The sequence below is a fragment of the Aricia agestis genome, chromosome 17 (genome assembly GCF_905147365.1).
Source record: "Aricia agestis chromosome 17, ilAriAges1.1, whole genome shotgun sequence".
Lineage (NCBI taxonomy): Eukaryota > Metazoa > Arthropoda > Insecta > Lepidoptera > Lycaenidae > Aricia > Aricia agestis.
In genome coordinates, this window is record NC_056422.1 from 6,148,083 (window position 1) to 6,166,580 (window position 18,498).

At 34.8% G+C, this 18,498-nt stretch overlaps 1 protein-coding gene across 3 annotated transcripts in view; it reads left to right on the forward strand.

The window, feature by feature from the left end:
* The window catches only part of LOC121735227 (long-chain-fatty-acid--CoA ligase 5), a 79,245-nt gene that overhangs the window by 36,270 nt on the left and 24,477 nt on the right, over window positions 1-18,498 (forward strand). For 2 of the 3 annotated variants that reach the window (XM_042125974.1, XM_042125975.1), the window contains exon 3: window positions 17,054-17,208. In XM_042125974.1, the coding sequence (XP_041981908.1) occupies window positions 17,054-17,208 (155 nt within the window). Of the gene's footprint in view, window positions 1-1,282; window positions 1,347-13,356; window positions 13,620-17,053; window positions 17,209-18,498 lie in introns of those variants that run through there. The other variant, XM_042125973.1, reaches the window with a different exon arrangement.

Genomic DNA, 18,498 nt, shown 5'->3' on the forward strand with positions numbered 1-18,498 from the left:
AACTTTGTTTTGAGTCTCTTTTTCTTTCTTTTTGTTTTTTTTTTATTGGAAGGCTTCGTGTAGCTTAACCAACATTAATAACTTTCTTTCCCAAGCCCAAGCAAGCAATTACACTAAGTCGAATGCGGGTAGAGTAGTCACTGACAGCGCCCGCATGCTTCTATCCTGTTATTAATATCCTTTTCAAAACATTATCATCATCATCATCATCATCCTTATCATTGCTTCCCACCCACCCACCCACCTTTTTATGAGGTTTGAAGTTTAATTAGGGGGTAATGGAAGTTTAAATATGAGGCTTTCACCGATTTTATGAATTAGGACATGAAATAAACTTTATTGTCCTAATTCATAAAATTGATGGTCACAGGATGGACATTAACTAAAAACCTCTTATTAAAAAATAAAAAAAACACTAAAACGACTGCCTAGCAAGTAGCAACTTACAAAAAGGACTGAAATCCCACCAAAACACTTTATGTAAAATGTTACCTCGACGACCACAAAAGTTTGCCCTGTGAAAAAGACATCAGATCTAATGTAGAGCCAAGCTTCTGAATCTACGCCGCTTAACTCTATCGACCCTAACTCCAACAAATTCTACTTATAAGTAAGTATTCGCCGTAAGTAGTAGATCAGAAACTTAATATTCGCCTCAAACAGCCAAGCCATATATACTTACTGATATTATGTAGAATTTGTTGGAGTTAGGGTCGATAGAGTAATAGGCCGCGTAGATTCAGAAGCTTGGCTCTACATTACATCTTATTTCTTTTTCACAGGGCAAACCGTTTGTGGTCGTCGATGTAACATTATACATGAAATATTTTTGGTGGGATTATGTATGTCTTTTTTGTAAATCTTTTTTGTACAATTCGTATGTAATAATAAGATTTTCTATGTAATGCCTAGTTGACCCATCAATCCCCAAGCGGCACCCGGCTGTCGCATAACAATTTAAAATCTATTTTGTCTGCGATTCCCACGATCGAGGTATTACCAAAACGCTCAAAAAACAAGATAGAGTAGGAACTCTCAGCTCCCTTGTGATAGGAATATTAGAATCAAATGAAAATGTGTGACGATTTCCATAAATGAAAGAGGCTTATCTAAAATTATTGCTTTTAAACCCTTACTTACATAAAAGAAGCAGTTGGAATTATCAATTTATTTCCGAAATAGCGACAATGTGCATAAAAAAATAATGGGGAATATCTACGGCCTGTCAACCAAAAGAGAGAGGTGGCTAGGCCAACTGGGAGGCTTGCGGTATCATTGTCGCATCGACCAGCGATCGTACTGCGCGCCTGCGTACGCGCACCGCGTTAAGTGACTGTGTTGGCTCCGTAAGTACCGCGGTGTACCGTGTTTCTGTGATCATTGATTTCATCTCGCATATTTTTATTAAGTTCGTCATCCATAATACTAAAAGGATTAGCGTGTACGTGAGTTGATGTATCTCATGTCACAATATTTGAGACGGTAAGGGTATTTTAATAAGAGTTTGCGGCCTTAGGCGGTCACGATGCTCGCTGAAATTCGATCTCCATGTTTGTGGGTCAAAACGTGTATGTAAGGAATCGTTGTATTCGCTCTATGAACGCGGTCGCTTTATTTTTCGCATGAATGGAACGTCTATTAGGACTTCTATTAGGCTTAGAAGTATATTTTCTTCTGAATTCGAAAGAAACTTTGATATTCATAGGAATTTTCGGAGGATAGAGCTGTTTGGTTATACGCCTAAAGTTTTGTAAAAATAAATAGGACGGAACAACGGTACTTAAAATACGAAATTATTATCACATAAAATATGTTAACAGCTATAGAAACTCCCAACAAACGTAACAATTTTGTCCAAAATAAGCAATAAAAACTGCACGAAACGATTTAACTGTACTTAGATAGCGTAAAATTACGTAGCTCCTAACAGTATTTTAGTAAATTTTATTTTATGACGAAATCAACGGGAAGTACTTATTTTAATATTTAAATGATTATGTCCGTAAGTTCATTGCCTTATTAATTAGTGAATTAAAAAATTCTACACCTTTCATGTTATAATAGTTCTTTTCCTCGTATTTATATTTACGGTTCAATGACCTCTTATTTGTGAAAAGTGTGCCACAAGGTACAGTTTTAAGACCTATATTTTTTATTATTTATATTAGTACTGGCATATTACGGAAAACATGATAAAACATGGTTCTAATTTTCAATATCATGTATAATATAAACTACGGTAAATGAAAAACTTATTTTAATATGCCATTGTCAAACACAAAGGACTTAATAAATATGCTGCAGAATGATGCATATGTAAAGAGTTCCCACTTCCCAAATCGTTACGAAACGGCTGTTAAGTAATTTCATACAACACATGTGTCCAGAGTAACCCTCTTTTTAAAACCTGTCCCTCTTACAATCCGAACTTAACCTTGAAACACGATTCGCCTGTTGCTCTTTGATAAAGTGCATTCTTATCCAACCGTTACCGAGGTGACGTCATTGTGCATTGATCTTTTTCTAAACGTATATTATGTTGTTGGAATATAAATATTCCATGATGCAACCCTTGATTTTTACCCCTATAATGGGGATTGGAAAATCAAGGAATTGAAAACGGAACAAACTAAAAATGACGCTAGGCTAGGCTCTCTATTTAGGTCTTTTTCAATATTTTTCAGGAATGATTTACAAAAGTTTTGAATCGAGCAATTTGTTTGCTTAATTGCTATAATTAAAATTCGTGGCGACTTGCCCAATGAAATATTGTTTACATTCACGTGACGATACTGCTATCTGATTGACTATTAAGATATAAACAGCATTGTTATTACTAACACAAGCTTTGTAGGGGAAGTTATAATAGTACCTTTATTTACCCTATAAAGTATACATTCTTTGTTATTGAGTAGAGCATTGACCCCAATTTTTCCTTTGGGAATTCCTACTTTTATCGGGGTGTTTTACCACAAGGTAGTTGGTATAAATTACTACTTTACGTTTGCAGTCTTTTATACCTTGCATTAGTCAGTTTTTCTCCATTTTGATTATTTTGATTAGTGACCCTAGAAAATATTTACCGATAAATTTAAATCACACGATTGTATTTTGATTTCATTAAGAATTTGGCGCGTCAAAATGAACACTGCATTTTTTGTTTCAAAAAGTTTATTATCAATATATTTTATTATTCTATGTTAAACGCATTTATCTTCGATCTCAATAAGTGATCGTTAAATAGATGAGATGATAATGCATGTGTGTTTTTAATATCCACTTACACAGTTTTAACATTCTCATAATTAAACGTGTGTTGGATAGTAAATTATTATTATTAGCATTCTTTTAATTGAAGGTTATGCAGTTCGAAGACCTCATATAAAACCTGTAAATAACCTGCACTATTACATTGTTGGATGCTGGCTTAGTATTTCAATTACCAAGATTTGCAAGAAACGCGAGCAACAATCTGCTATGAAGGAAATGTAAAGTTGCAATAATTAATCAATATGATAAGAGGTATTTAGTTCATCAACGTAAAATATAGCATTATGTGACAATTTGAAAACGTTTTTAACAGAATAATATTTTTGGAATCTTATATTTAAATAAACATAGTATTTGAAGTAAAGTACCAAGTTAATAGACACCAAAGTACATAATTTATAAAGTTGCAACAGTGCAATTGATATGATTGGTTCCTAAATTTAAGGAGAGAACCTTCGAAAAGAAGTCCCTTTTTTCGGCAGTTATTGTTCCATCCAGAGCACGAAAGTTACTTTTTGATAGAATCATATACAGGGTGTAACAAAAATAAGTGATAATACTTTAGGGTGTGTACGTGTTCCTTATAGAGAGCTCAGTGTGAAAGTAGCAGCGCTGAAAGACCAATTTTTTTTTTCACTTTTGTATGGGGAAACTCGTGACGCTCGGGTCCTTGCCCATACAAAAGTGAAAAAAAATTTTCGTCTTTCAGAGCTGCTTACACACACAACACGTACACATCCTAAAGTATTATCACTTATTTTTGTTACACACTGTAGAACTAGCTATTTGACCGAGCTTGGCTCGGTATTCGATAAAACACAAATAAAATGTTATTTTCTAAAAATGATTCCTAGCTAGATCGATTTATCGCCCCCGAAACCCCCTATATACTAAATTTCATGAAAATCGTTGGAGCCGATTTCGAGATTCCAATTATATACTTATATACAAGAATTGCTCGTTTAAAGATATAAGATTAAGTTTTGACTTTTGTGTCTCGTCTCGGCGTGCACACTATAGGGGTTTATCCAATATCAAAAGTATTGACGATACAGGATAACATTGACTTGCACCTGGGGCCTGGGCAGATTGCTGTCCATTCATAGTCATTTATCTCGTTTTAATAATGGTCCTTATGCCGTTGGTATAAAGGTGATGTCAGAGGTGTAACTTGTTATTTTTATTGTTATGCAGATGCGAGGGTTTGTTGCACTGTGTGTGAATAAAAATCAGTCAAGTGGGAAACTTAATTATGTAATGTGCTTGCTAAATATTTTAAAGTTTTATGACATTTTGTTAAGCTACAGCTTGCGATTATATTATTTCAAACTAGAACGTTGTGCCAAAATTTGTTCATCGCGAGAGAGCCGTATAGTACAAGAGCCTTTGAACAATTTTTTTTTTATTACTATCAAGCAAATTTTTAGTGAGTAGCTTCATTTTCATAAGACGAACAACATTTTTATTTGCGAAAAATCTCGATAGTGGTAGCTAACAGAGATAGAAAGGATTTCATACTTTGAATTAATGGTCCTAAAATATGGACTGTTTTATTTGTAGGACAATGTTACTCTTAAATTATATGACTATTAATTTATTAATATACAAAAAATCTGCTCGTTAGGGTTCCGTTATGGGGTTCTGTAATTAACAAAACTTGGTTGACTACTGAACCCTAAAACGGAACCCTAGCAAGCTGATTTTTTGTATATTGATAGGTTAAAAGTTGCACAATTTAAAAGTAACATTGTCCTACAAATAGATCAATCCATATTTTAGGACCATCAAGTCAAAGTATGAAATCCTTTCTATTTCTGTTAGGTACCACTTTCAAGATTTTTCGCAAATAAAAATGATGTTCGTCTTATCAAAATGAAGCTACTCACATTTTTATAAGACGAACATAAAAATTAGCTTGATAGTAATAAAAAAAAAGTTCTAGGGCTCACGTACCTACTAGTACATTTTTCCGAGATAAAAATCTATGTCCTTTCCCGGGACTCGGGAGGAAATTTTATCGAAATCGGTTCAGCGGTTTGAACGTGATGAGGTAATAGACCGACAGACAGACATACATAATACATACGTATTACGTATAGAACTTATAAAAGAGCCGATATCATGATAATATTTTGTCTAACTATTATAACTATCCCGGGCCATACCGATATTTCAGTTTTTGATGTGTAAGCTTACTGTATGTTGTGGTCTGTGGATATTATATTTTATAGTTCATGGTTTTGCTTACCAACTGCGGATCTTTAAAAACAATTAAAGGACTGACGTCCTACGGAACAATATAATTATTGTAAGTACCTAGAACTTACAATTACTTCTTTGTACCTACAGTTTGGAGAAACAGGGAGTAAATTAATTGCTAGGTGAAGGGAATAGGGAAAAAGTATAAAAAATACATATGGCACTCGGGACTGCATCGGTAAAGTTATTGCATAGCATTTTTTATCAACTTATGCAATTATAATTCGCATACGTCTGGTGTCTAGTCGCACGCACACAAACATCGTGTAAAAAACATAAGTTTCAAACACTAATCATAATATTTACAACTTAATTGTGCCTATACTGGACCTTGTACTAATATATTGTATTCTGTGACTGGGCGTACTATCACGTCCAAATTTAAACAGATTTAAAAACTTTTGGGATCTCTTATCATAGTAGTAGTTATAGATAGTAGACTAAGGCCCTGTTTCACCACTTCCTGATAAGGCTATCCACCAATTAACTTGACAGATCAAGTATGGAGAATCTTTCAAAAAAGTTGTGCATAGCCTATTAGGCACTTTTAATCAGAAAGTGGTGAAACAGGCCCTAAGGCCGGTATAAATAGTCAGTACTTAAGACCCGGTCTCAGGATGCGGTTCGGCTCTGTGATTGGTACAAATTTTGTCAGCCAACCAATCACAGAGCCGTGTCTTGAGACCGAGATGCATCTTGAGTACTGACTATTTATACCGGCCTAAGTTCCTAGCTGTTCCAACTTCCTGTCGACTTAATGTTAAGCAAGTCTAAAAGTTCAATTGAACGTTCTAACCTTAACCATACCATTTTACTGCAAAATATTTACAAATACTATCTTAATCGATCGCTAAGCGAGCAAGCGGCCACCAGGCCATTTCGCCGAAACTTTTTCGTTTTCGCTTCGTTATAGAATCGCCGATCAAAATGTATGGAATTGACATAAGACGAGTCGAACGTCAACGTCATATTAACGAACGCTTATGTCAATTCCATACATTTTCATCGGCGATTCTATAAAGAAAAGAAAACAAAAAGATCCCCTGTTTACATTTTTTACGTTTTCTGCGACTGCAATTATATTCTAGTCGGACACAAGCTCCTGCGATATTCAAAGATAATCGTATAAAAATGGTAAAAGGCATTGAAAAATTGCTGATTACCATCACGACAACCGCCCTGAGACCACTTTATTAAAGGGACATTGAAAATAAAAGGATATTCACTTAAGACAGAATGTAAATAAAATGCAGTAAACGGTAAACCACACTAGACCGCAAGAACGGCGCACGCGCACACTAGCGAGATTAGTATAGAACTTGTTACTTTGATTGCATGGACTGGGCAGCGTTATGCTACTCTATGTTATTTATACTGTGGTGACGGCTTATAGCTTTTAGAGACAAGTCTAGGGTATGTGCTAAAATTGATCTGAATCAAAACGATGTCGGTAAAGTCGAAACCACTTATTTTGCTAGTGATTGTGACAGAAGTTAGGCACAGCAATAATACAATAATTTTAATACAAGCTTTTCTAATTTGGAAACAGTCAAGTTGTCTCGTTAAACGTCGAATTTAAACGGCAGAGCGCGGTGGAAGCAATAACTTTCTTTAATTAGATATTTCACAGACAAAGTAGTCCACAAAAAAAGCATATGATCCTTCACGAGGTCTGCTTCTTATCTATGCCAAAAAACAGTAAAATTGCTCCCGTAGTTCGTGAGATAAGCCCTTTCAAATAATTGCCCCCGTTTTTCCACATTTTCCTCTATTTCTTAGCTCCTATTAGTTATAAGGTGATAAAATATAGCATAATATCCTTTCTCGATTAATGAGTTATCTTACACTGAAAGAATTTTTCAAATCAGACCAGAAGTTCCTGAGATTAACGCGTTTAAATAAGCCCTTTCAAATAATTTTCCCCCGTTTTTCCTTCTTTTCCTCCATTTCTTCGCTCTTATTAGTCTTAGAGTGATAAAGTATAGCCTATAGCCTTCCTCGATAAATGGACTATCTAACACTGAAAGAATTTTTCAAATGGAACTTCCCATACCCATCTAGGTACGTATGGCATATCAACGGTAATGTTGATAATAATGTTGAATTCATATCCAAGTTCAATAATCATTAGTAGTTAATGATAATTGATAAATCAATACGGTAGTACTTCATTTTACGTATCGAACTTTATTATTATCTAGAGTGTCACATAAGTTACAATTAGTCTTGGTGACTTTCCTTCCTACTTTGCCGGTATTGTTATATAATTAATTGTTTTGATATTTAATAAAGGACAGTCATATTAAAATATGTTATTTTGACATGATATAATATAATAGTCACACTATCTGCCATGTCGAATCGAAATTCCAATATTTATTGGGCTGATTGATTGCAAAACAAAGCTTTTCACAAATAATATCCTCAAATTTTTACCTTCATAGGTATTCAAAATCTTACGTCAAAATCTACAATTTGTAATTTTTCGCATTAAGAATAAAGAAACGGGGTCAAGCGATCCTTGTTATTTCATCGATCAGGGAAGTACTTAATTTAAGAGGTCTCACTGGGCTGAAAAAGACTTCGAGGCCCTTGTTGTGATTATGATAGATAACAAAATAAGAATTAAGAATTAAATATAACAGCAATGTTATTTCAGGTGATTTAATGTAAATAATATTGAACGAATTTTAGGTTACATAAACAGTTACAACTAGTTGCCTTTTTAGATTTATTGATTTTACAAGTTGTAAGAGCACAACTTGTTGTAAAATCTGGTTATTATTTTATTAGTAAGTATGTAGTTGTCAATTGTCATTTTCTTTCAAATGGCTTTTCCATAGATGAAAATTGATGCTGTATATTTCTTACACTATGTAAGAAATATACAGCATCAATTTTCATCTATGAGTGAGTAAATACGTACTGATAGATTTTGATGAATTGATGCTCATTTTGAAAATTGAATCTCATTTAATAAACGTAGATTAAAAATCTACGTAACATTTTAAAATGAGATTAATTCCTTCTATTGCCACAGAATACATATTAACTGTACACTATTGCTGAAAAAATACGTTTGCCGTACAATAAACTTTTTAATCTCTCTTTCGCGATAAGTCGCAGGCAATAATATGTAGTATTAATATCTTTATGTTTTTTTTTTAATTTTTTATGAAATAGGCGGGCAAACGAGCAAACGGGTCACCTGATGGAAAGCAACTTCTGTCGCCCATGGACAGCATCAGAAGAGCTGCAGGTGCGTTGCCGGCCTTTTAAGAGGAAGGCAAGGGAATAGGGGAGGGTAGGGAAGGGAATAGGGTAGGGTAGGGAAGGGAATAGGTTAGGGGATTGGGCCTCCGGTAAACTCACTCACTCGGCGAAACACAGCGCAAGCGCTGTTTCCCGCCGGTTTTCTGTGAGAACGTGGTATTTCTCCGGTCGGGCCGGCCCATTCGTGCATGCAGCACAGCATGGCTCTCCCACGTATAAATAATCGCAATATAACAACACTTTACTGAAGAAGCTACTATCAGTCATTGGTCATTGAGATTATTAATAAGCCTTACACGATAACGGAACTGATATTATTGAAAAGATAGAGTAATTTTAACTCTTGTAGATTGTATCTTATTTCTCCATTATGTTGTATATTGGAGATATATTTTTTATAAAATATCTTATATCCATAATAATTAGGGTATGTGGTAAATAGAAATAAAAAATATTTGATTTTTCCCGCTACTAATTTGCGCTAAAATGAGTCCTTGTATTTTTCCGGGATAAAAACTTTACAATGTCGTTATTGAGCTTCAAACTATCTTCATAATATTGAATTTGAGCTAAATTTAAGTTTCTATTTATACGTGGAGAAGTAGCAAACAGAGGGACAAACATAATTTCGCAATATTTATAATAATATGAGCAATGATATTATGTATTTTCTTTGCGAGGCAACCCTAGCACAATCGTGAAATACTCGCGGAACATTTTTCGCATGGCAACATCGCGCAAGTTTCTTCATCAGTATCACTTTCTATCAACGGTATATTTACTACGTCGTGACTATAAAGTAATTAAAACGGTACGCAAACCGCATCACAACCGTAACCGCTCAAAAAGTGGCAGGTGTCGAATTGTAGAGATGCCACTTTCGGTTCATTGATCTCAGGGCTGCTAGAGTAAAGTTTGCCATTTTTTTCTAAGTAAGAGTGCCAAAACAGCGATTTCTTTATCAGTTTGACATCGAATTCGTCGTGAACCTGTAGTCCTTAGATGCCATTTCCCGGGATGCAAAATATCTCCATGCCAACTTTCAGCAAAATCGGTTCGGTGGTTTGGGTGTGAACAGTTAAAAGACAGACAGTCACACTTTCGCATTTATAATATTAGTGGTCGTAAAAATGATCAAAATACGCGTGCAGCCTGCAGTTAGCGAAAACATGATGGAAAGAACATCAACGACCATAAAATCGTAGACAAAGTTTCTACAATGATCATACTTATTAATATGTTACGTGTGTGATTTTAATTAACTACATAATAAGATTTGTATGTGTGAACTACCAATAACGAAATGTATCACGATCCACCAGCCCACTATAAAATGCACGAATCGTTTCTTCAATAGGGAAAAATAATTGCAGTTCGCTTTCAAGTCGTAAAAGTAAATTGAGTTCTAAAATCCAAGTTTCAAAGCAAAATTATAAGTCCGTTAACCTCGTATAGGGGTGTTAATGTTTAGCCTAGGCTCAGAGCAAGTTTAGACTTTTATTGCCCAGTTTGATTTCATATTAGCATATCAATATTGTGTCTATTTAAAGACGATTCACTTTAAAAAGTAAACTTGAATGCACATTGAATTTAGTTTCAAAATGATATTGAATTTCTGAAATTAAATGTAGTTAGATAATTATATCTATATAGAGGTATAAGAGCACAATATATTTTTTGATATAACTATAATATTCTTTTCTATTTCGATTTAGATTCTTATAGTCCTATGCATAGTTTCTGAGGTTTTTTAAAGGAAGTTTAACTATTTATCTGTGTCGTTGCTTAATGTTTTGACGTTAACTTTTCAATAGCGTTTTTAAAAACATGAGCTCTAGTCAAAAAACTTAAGAAACTAGGCATTAAAGTTTCTAAAATAGTGGCAAATTTTCCTGTTCTGAGACTACGATTAATAAAAACTATTATTATTCGTAGGGCAAAAATAAATATTGTCAACCCTACGTCTCCATTTTTTTCCAAATATTTTGGCTGATTGTGTAATACCGTAGGAGTTTCAGCATCGTAATTAGATTTATTATTTTAATTACACAAGCTTTGTTAACGTATGAAATTAAACTTTTGCAACATGGTTTATTATACATGTGGTTTTTATGATTGCGAAATATAGTAATTATATACTCGGTTTTATGTATTTAGAAAGTTATACTTTTGTATACTGTGAAATCCTATTTTGACCACCCATAAAAGTTAGCGCGTCTAAAACTTGTGAAAGCAAAGACAAGTATTTGTAAGGTCATTAAGGATAAGTACAAATTAAGATAATTTAGCTTTTATAGACAGGACAATAAGGACGAAAATGGTAATGATAAGGGCGATAATGATATTGACGGTAATGATAATGACAATAACAGTAAACCGAATTTACCTCGTTCCCCACAATGCCAAACAATACGGTACACCATTAAAGACAATGATTGGGTGCTTTTATGGACCCGTGAACCAGATCGGACTAACGGTGTACAATTCACTACCACGTGGTTTTAACCGGACTAGTTTACATGAATAATTTAGAGAGATTTGAGTGTTTGTTTGGATAGATTTTGATAAAATTTTGGAAAGATGTAGAATGAAAGGAAGGAAGAACATTCGTTTCTTTTCGTGTATTGCGGAAAACGTCTTATAGAATCTAGCGGTTTTTGAAGTGGAAAATTAATTGAATGCAATAAAATAATGCACCCATGTTGACGAAATTTAGGAAAAATGTTGAGGAAATTTTAGTGCGTACCTAAAATTACCAGAAAAATTTTAATGCGTAAAAATGAACGGTGCTAGATAAATTTCCTTTTGCACGGCCGAAGTCGCGGGTAGTTGATAGTGAACTACTATTTAAGTATATAATGGTGACAGTTGGCAGTTTACATAATTTATGTTCGCATTGGCCAAATAGGCTTTGACCAAACTCGGGGAATGTTTAGGCGACAAATTAATTTATTTTATGTTTATTAGCTCTACTGTTTATGGAATCTGGATTTGTTGTGTTTGGATTTGCCTATTCAACAGTATAACGTTGTATTTCTTTTCAGTTATAACGTAGATTTTGCTTTATTTATCTCTTAATTATTTATATTTTGCGTTTATAGTTTTTTGGATGTAATTTGATTAGTCACAACCGTAGATTTAATACCTACTCTTTTAAACAATTCCTACACTCTGACACTGAAAACTTTTTTCTTAAAATAAGAAAAGAAATATTGTGTATAAGAAAATTCAACACAAGAAGTAGTACGATATAAAATGTATAGTGTTGAAATATTTCTTCGTTTCTATTAACATTTCGCAATAACAATTTATATTGAGAAATTGCACCTCAATAAACTTAGCAGTGTACGGCTTCTGTTGTGAATTGTCGTTAGAACCGGACGTTATTCAACTACGATTAATACTCTAAGCATTTGTTCCTACCGCAGTTAGGGCCTCGGACTTGCTGATGTCTGCGAGCGGCAGCGGTAGCGGTAGCGTTTTCAGTACCTACTTTATAAGTGGTTTTCACGCAAAAATAAACTTAAAGTAATGGTTTCATTAGTATTCATTTAGTTTTAGTTGGTTAGCTTGTAAAACTTTACTTAAAAACCTTGAAGACATTAAAAAAAAACGTTGAGCTTATTTTTCTTTTTTTATTTTGATGGTTCATGGTAGTAATTCGTCTATCAGCTGCGTCACAACTCTCAACTGGCTACATAAAAACTTTGGTACATAGGGCCTTATTACATCTACCGAGTAGAGTGGCGAAACAGCTTGCCCTCGGCCGAGCACAAGGTATATATCAACATAATACATATTACATATTATTACCGAGCGACAGCACGCGATAGGCCAATATAGTATTATACATAGGTACCGGCCAACTGTCAAGGGCTCTATCTAGCTACTCTACTCGGTAGGCGTAACCAGACCCTTACATTTCTAATAAGACATGATATTTAAATAGGCTTTGAAAAAAATCACATCGATTTACTCTAGAAGAGATAAACCGCCATATTGTATATTATCCTCTTCCGCTCATAACTCCGCTTTCGCTTAATTCGTCGACTGGGCTTTATATTGTTGTATTTAAACCCACTACGGTACTTTCGAAATATTAGGTCACACGGCGCAATGCATAAGGCAGTCGGATTATTGACTACTGTTTATCACCAACTCAAAACACACTCGAATAGCATTCGCCTCATAATGAGCGGTTAAACAGCCATTGATATTCTATAGCTTTAGGTTTTAATGGTATATTGAATCAAATAGAGTAGAATTATTAATAACGTAGAAAGAGATAGGAAGCTATATAGTTATAACTTCGACAATGGTGATGATTGGGTTTTAATTAGGAAACAAAAAGGCAGGTGTCAAATGATGAAACAACTGTGTTTCTATTTTACAATGATAAGAAAGCGGTCATTGAAATCAGTAGTGAGATTATTGCCTGATATCGACACTGGTGTTAATGACCCCTACAAGGCCTACGCGACCAACTATAAAAACCTTTTAGTATTATGGATTTCGAATCATTCCGCAACAAAATCCGATCGAATTTTATGATAGTCGTGCTGTATGCGGAAATGGAGCATGCTGATTGAACAGCTGAGAGCAGTTCTAGCAAAATGTGTCTTGTGAACCAGTGATTAAAAAAAACAAAATGGAGAGTGAAATGGACAGTGCGAACTTTAAAGAGGCTAACAAGACTGAGTTTAGTGTTAAGGAGATGTATCGCAAGTTGAAGAAGAAGCTGATGAAGGCTGAGAAGAAAAAGACTGAGATTATTGAAACGAAAGAGAAGACGATCTGGTGGAATCAATGCAGCAGCTGTAAGTATTTTTGTGAATTTTAAAATAAAAAAATAAAAGAATAAAAGTAGTGAATTACTGGTATATGGAAATTAGAAAAAATAAGAAATATCTCACAAACAGACTGGTTCTTGTAATTATCAAATTACTTAAAAACTTAACTATTTTGTTTAAAAAAAAACAAAGTAGTGATAATAATAATTTTAACCGCAGGATAATGTTGAACTTAAACATACATGTTTCCAGTCCAACCTTTAACATTAAGCAATCAACAGATCACGTATGTAAATAAAGGGAAAAAGAAACGTTTAACAGGGCAATTTAAAACATATTATCCGTACAGTTCCCACTTAAAGTGGATGCGGTTTTGTCACATTTTATACAATCGTTGCCGTTAAAAATAAAAGGTTACTTGCTCGATATCATAGCCCTTGAAGGGCCGCCGTCAAGCTCGTTACGCTCATTGAATCACAACAAGGGGAAATTAGAGCATCAAGGTTTTGACTTTTGAAATCGGCCATCACCTCCGGGTATCTAAAGACATGTGATCGAGGCCAGAGAGACCTTCGGTTACCGCCTCAGCCCTTCTATTGAGCGAAATGCTGATTTTGACATTACTCTTGTGAGAGGCCCTAATCCTTTGCGTTGCGTATTCTGACCTCGATACGTGAACTAAAAAGATTAACTGTGTAAATGATTTGCAATACTTTAGGGCCCTTTGAATTGTTGTTGATTTTTGTCTTGCCTTTGATATTTTCACCAACGGTCTCCTAACGCTAAGTATTCCCTAGCGATCTTTACGGGTCAAATATCTCTTAAAACAAACACATTAAAAAAACTAATGTTTTGCAAAAGTTCTTACGCCCTAAGAACGAACGTGACACACAAAAATTCGTGAAATCTTGAAGGATATGTACCCTTAATGACCGCTGGGGGACCACTTAGCGTTAGGAGGCGGTTGGTGAAAACAGGCATTAATGCTTTAAATAGCGTGGTTTGATAAGACGAACAATATAATATTTATTTAATTGGGATCTACAGTCAAAACTAAAAAGAAACATGTAATTAAAAAAGAAGGAAAAGTATGACACAAAGAAAATTCACAGCACAATTTTCTTCGAACGATTCTAACGCATCGCAAAAGTATGTCAGTGGAAAGTACGAGAGAATCCCGTGAAATCAGCGCTAATGTGATGTCGCTTGCACTCCAGTGTCCACTTTCTAAACCAGCTGCAGCTAGATAGTTTATAGATCAGGAACTAGTCTCACCACTCGAAAGTTGTTCGATATTTCCTTGTTGATAGCCATGCTCTTTGTTGCAAATTATTCTGAAGTGTTGTGGCCAGTTGAATAATGGTAGACTTTTCGAAATTAATCTCCTATAAGAACGCAATTTGTTTTAGATATTCTTTATAAACCTTTTTTTAGTTTGATTTATTAGATAATATAAACTATGAGAATGTTTCCCGGAAGTTTGTTCGCGCGGTTTATTAACAGCGCGCGACATCTTAAATTTTTCCGTAATGGAAACATTTTGACCTCTTCTGGCACTAACTCTAAATACACCACTGTACTGATTTAGATGAAATTTCGTATGGAGATCCATATTATAGCCAATCCATCTTAATTCATGTAGAATTTTAAGCGCTATAATATATTATACATTAACATTTTACAAAAACCCTTTAGCATTTTATCTTTTTATGTTAAAAAGATTATTATTATTATTTGTTTTATCCAATATCCATATTATCTATATATTAATACGTGAGAGAAAAACTTTGTAACCCTTTTTACGCAAAATGGGGAAACGTAGGTGCATGAAATTTCGCACAGTTATAGTTTAAATGGTGAAGAAGTGTATCGAGCTAATATTATTTTAAAATTATGCTTTTATCATATATATTTTTAACAAATAAAACGTTACACACAGTACGACACTACTACTAGGAAAAATGACAGATTTTTGTGTGACAAGCCTATACATACGAATTATACTCTTTTATTTATGGTTGAAGTCTGCTGACAACAAGTTGACAAATTGAAAATGGATTATTGTTTTTTTATATTTAATTTTAGATACTATTAGACAATGCCAGTCTGAGATCAGCTGAGTCCCAGAGTCAAGAATTGAAAAAAACTATGATGAAGTCAATATTTTTTACAAAATATAGGTAGTAGTCCTAATGTCGTTGCAAGTAAGGTCGAATTTCGGCCATTGGGCGATCTCTAGTTATATTAAATAAGAAATGATTCCACTTAGTCTTTATTATATTTTGTTAATTTATTACTGTGGTATAAAACAATAAGGCAAGTGAAGTCGACCATTGCGTGTAACAGCAAGTGTCCACATAAATTAATTAACATTTGTTGTCTTTTTAAGCATTGACAGGAAGGGCCTTGTTCTCTTACATTAAATTACTTTTCTCTTCGCAGGCTTTAATGGATTCTGTCACTGTCGATCCATTTTTGGTTTTGACACATCAGATTGATGAATCGACAAAAAACGCTTAAATGTCATTTATATTTTTACAAATACCTACAAGAATAGGTACTTACATTAATTAAGGCCACGCTACTTTCGAATTGTCGGGAATGGTTTCCCAAATTTCCTGAAAATTCAGAAAACTCGGTTTATGTGAAGTCTCGAACTGTTGTTTATCCAGGTAATTTAATCAAAATATCGCAAACAGAAATACTTAACGATCCCTAATGCCGGGTTTTGGTAATGGGCTATTACGGAATTCCGCTATGCCCGATTACAAAGTCTTTATAATAATAATACTCCCCACACCGGTTTCGGTGTCGGTGGTCGGTTTCATTGAAACCAGACCAGGTACGCAGGAGTAATTTTATAGTGCCCAAGTGTGTGCGCAGTACACAAGAGCACTCTCTATTCCTTTACTCTCATAACCCAGTGGGACGGAAGACCGACACGACTGGCGAGAGATCAGGCGCAGGGCCGACTTTTTACATGCCCATCCGACGCATGGATCATCTTACTTGTCAGACAATCAGGTGATCAGCCTGCATTGTCCTGACCAAACTTGGAAATAACATGTTTCCAACGCGGGATTCGAACCCACGACCTCCGGAGTCGAGAGCGACGCTCTAACCACGGAGGCGTCTCACAAAGTCTTTATAGCTTTATTGACCCTTAAATTTTACCATCGAAGAAATTTATTCAAGAGCAGATGGCGAATCTACGTCATTTGGTCGAGTTTTGTCAATTCAATGGACGTGATCTGTCAGCTTGGTTTGACATAACCTGACCATTGACCAAATTGGTCCGCACTCTACATAATATGAATCAGCTTCTCTGCTAATAGGTACAATAGCATCATAATATATTATATGTGATGCCATGTAAAGCCACAGATTACTAAATACTAAATAGTCACTTCGTAAGTTAAGCGTCCAGCTATAACTAATATTGTTTTTTTTTTTTGTTTCAGTAAGTGAAATAGATCAGTATTTATGGATGGTGGGGGGCTCCGCGGGGGCGCTTGCCCTGACCGGCGTGGCGGCGGCGTCGGCCTACTACCTCAGCACGAGGCCGAAGCCCGAGAAACCTCTGGTCACGCTGCACGAGCAGAGCCTACTGGAACCGGTGAGTTGAATTTACAAAATGGCGGCAAATTCCAAATTCAAACGCAAAGTTTAAGCTACCCTATCGTTTGCAGTCATCTTAATGTTGGCACTTTAGATTTTTGTTTACAAATATCTAGTAATGGCAATTGTTATACTAATGAACTCGTATAGTTCCAATAATTTTGTACTATCAGTGAAGTTGATGGCAAATGGGTGACCTGAGTAATTTGCTCGCGTTAAGTCAAATAAGAATTGACATAAGCAGACCAAATGACTTAGGTCTGTCAACTGCCTAGGAATAAATTTTCTCTGAAAAACTTTGTTAAACTGGTAGAAAAGACTTAAGTCTGATCGATAAGGTAATAATTATTGTTTGGTGGTAGGCATTATGTAGACTTTCAGAGAAGATTTGCAAAAAATTATTCTGAATGAAACAAATTTGAGTTTAAGTTTGTTTTCAAGTATCTTATGCCTTTTAAAATATTTTAACGGGAGTTCTTTTCTCCAGCATTGTTGGTTAGTTATCGTTTTGACGTAAGCTAATCAAAAGCACTAGTGAATAGATAAACTACAGTCAAAACAGTCAAAACCATAAAGTTAATATACCTAGCGGAATAGAGAAACAAATGCCTGAGAAAGAGAGATATCACTATCAATAACACTGCGTGGTAAAAAGAGACGTGTAATACATGACAGCAGTACTCTTTTTTGACGTCCAGTCGGCACGTACCGCACGTTGACAATTTAATCTCATAGAAATCATGTTCAATCATGCTTGTGTAAGTGTATACGCACACATATTTTTACACACAGATGAAACCAATTTCAGTTTCGTCTGACAGCTCGAGATTGTTCCTCTATTCCGCTAGGTATATTAACTTTATGGTCAAAACTTACAAAACGAGCAAAATACATACCTATATGGAATACTGAATAACCATACTATTAGTAAAGGTGCGTCTATTACATCAATCGGTGTGCCTGTGAAACAGTTATCATTCATCTTATTGCGATTAATTGCTATGCCATTACTTGTGATTATGGATAGGCTGAACTTTAAAGGCAAACATAGATAAATACTACTTATCATTTGAATTGTAGGTAACATGATGAATGGTTTACACAGAGAAATTATAGATGCGAAATCGACTGTTTAAGAACCTAAGAGTAGAGATAATTGAGATATGATGAGAACAGGACCGTCAAAGGAAATAAGCAGTGGAAGCGAGAATCATGTTTCCCCTATTCATATAGCTTTTCTAAGTCAAATGCAATTCATATTTTTCTTATAAAAAGATATTCCAAAGCC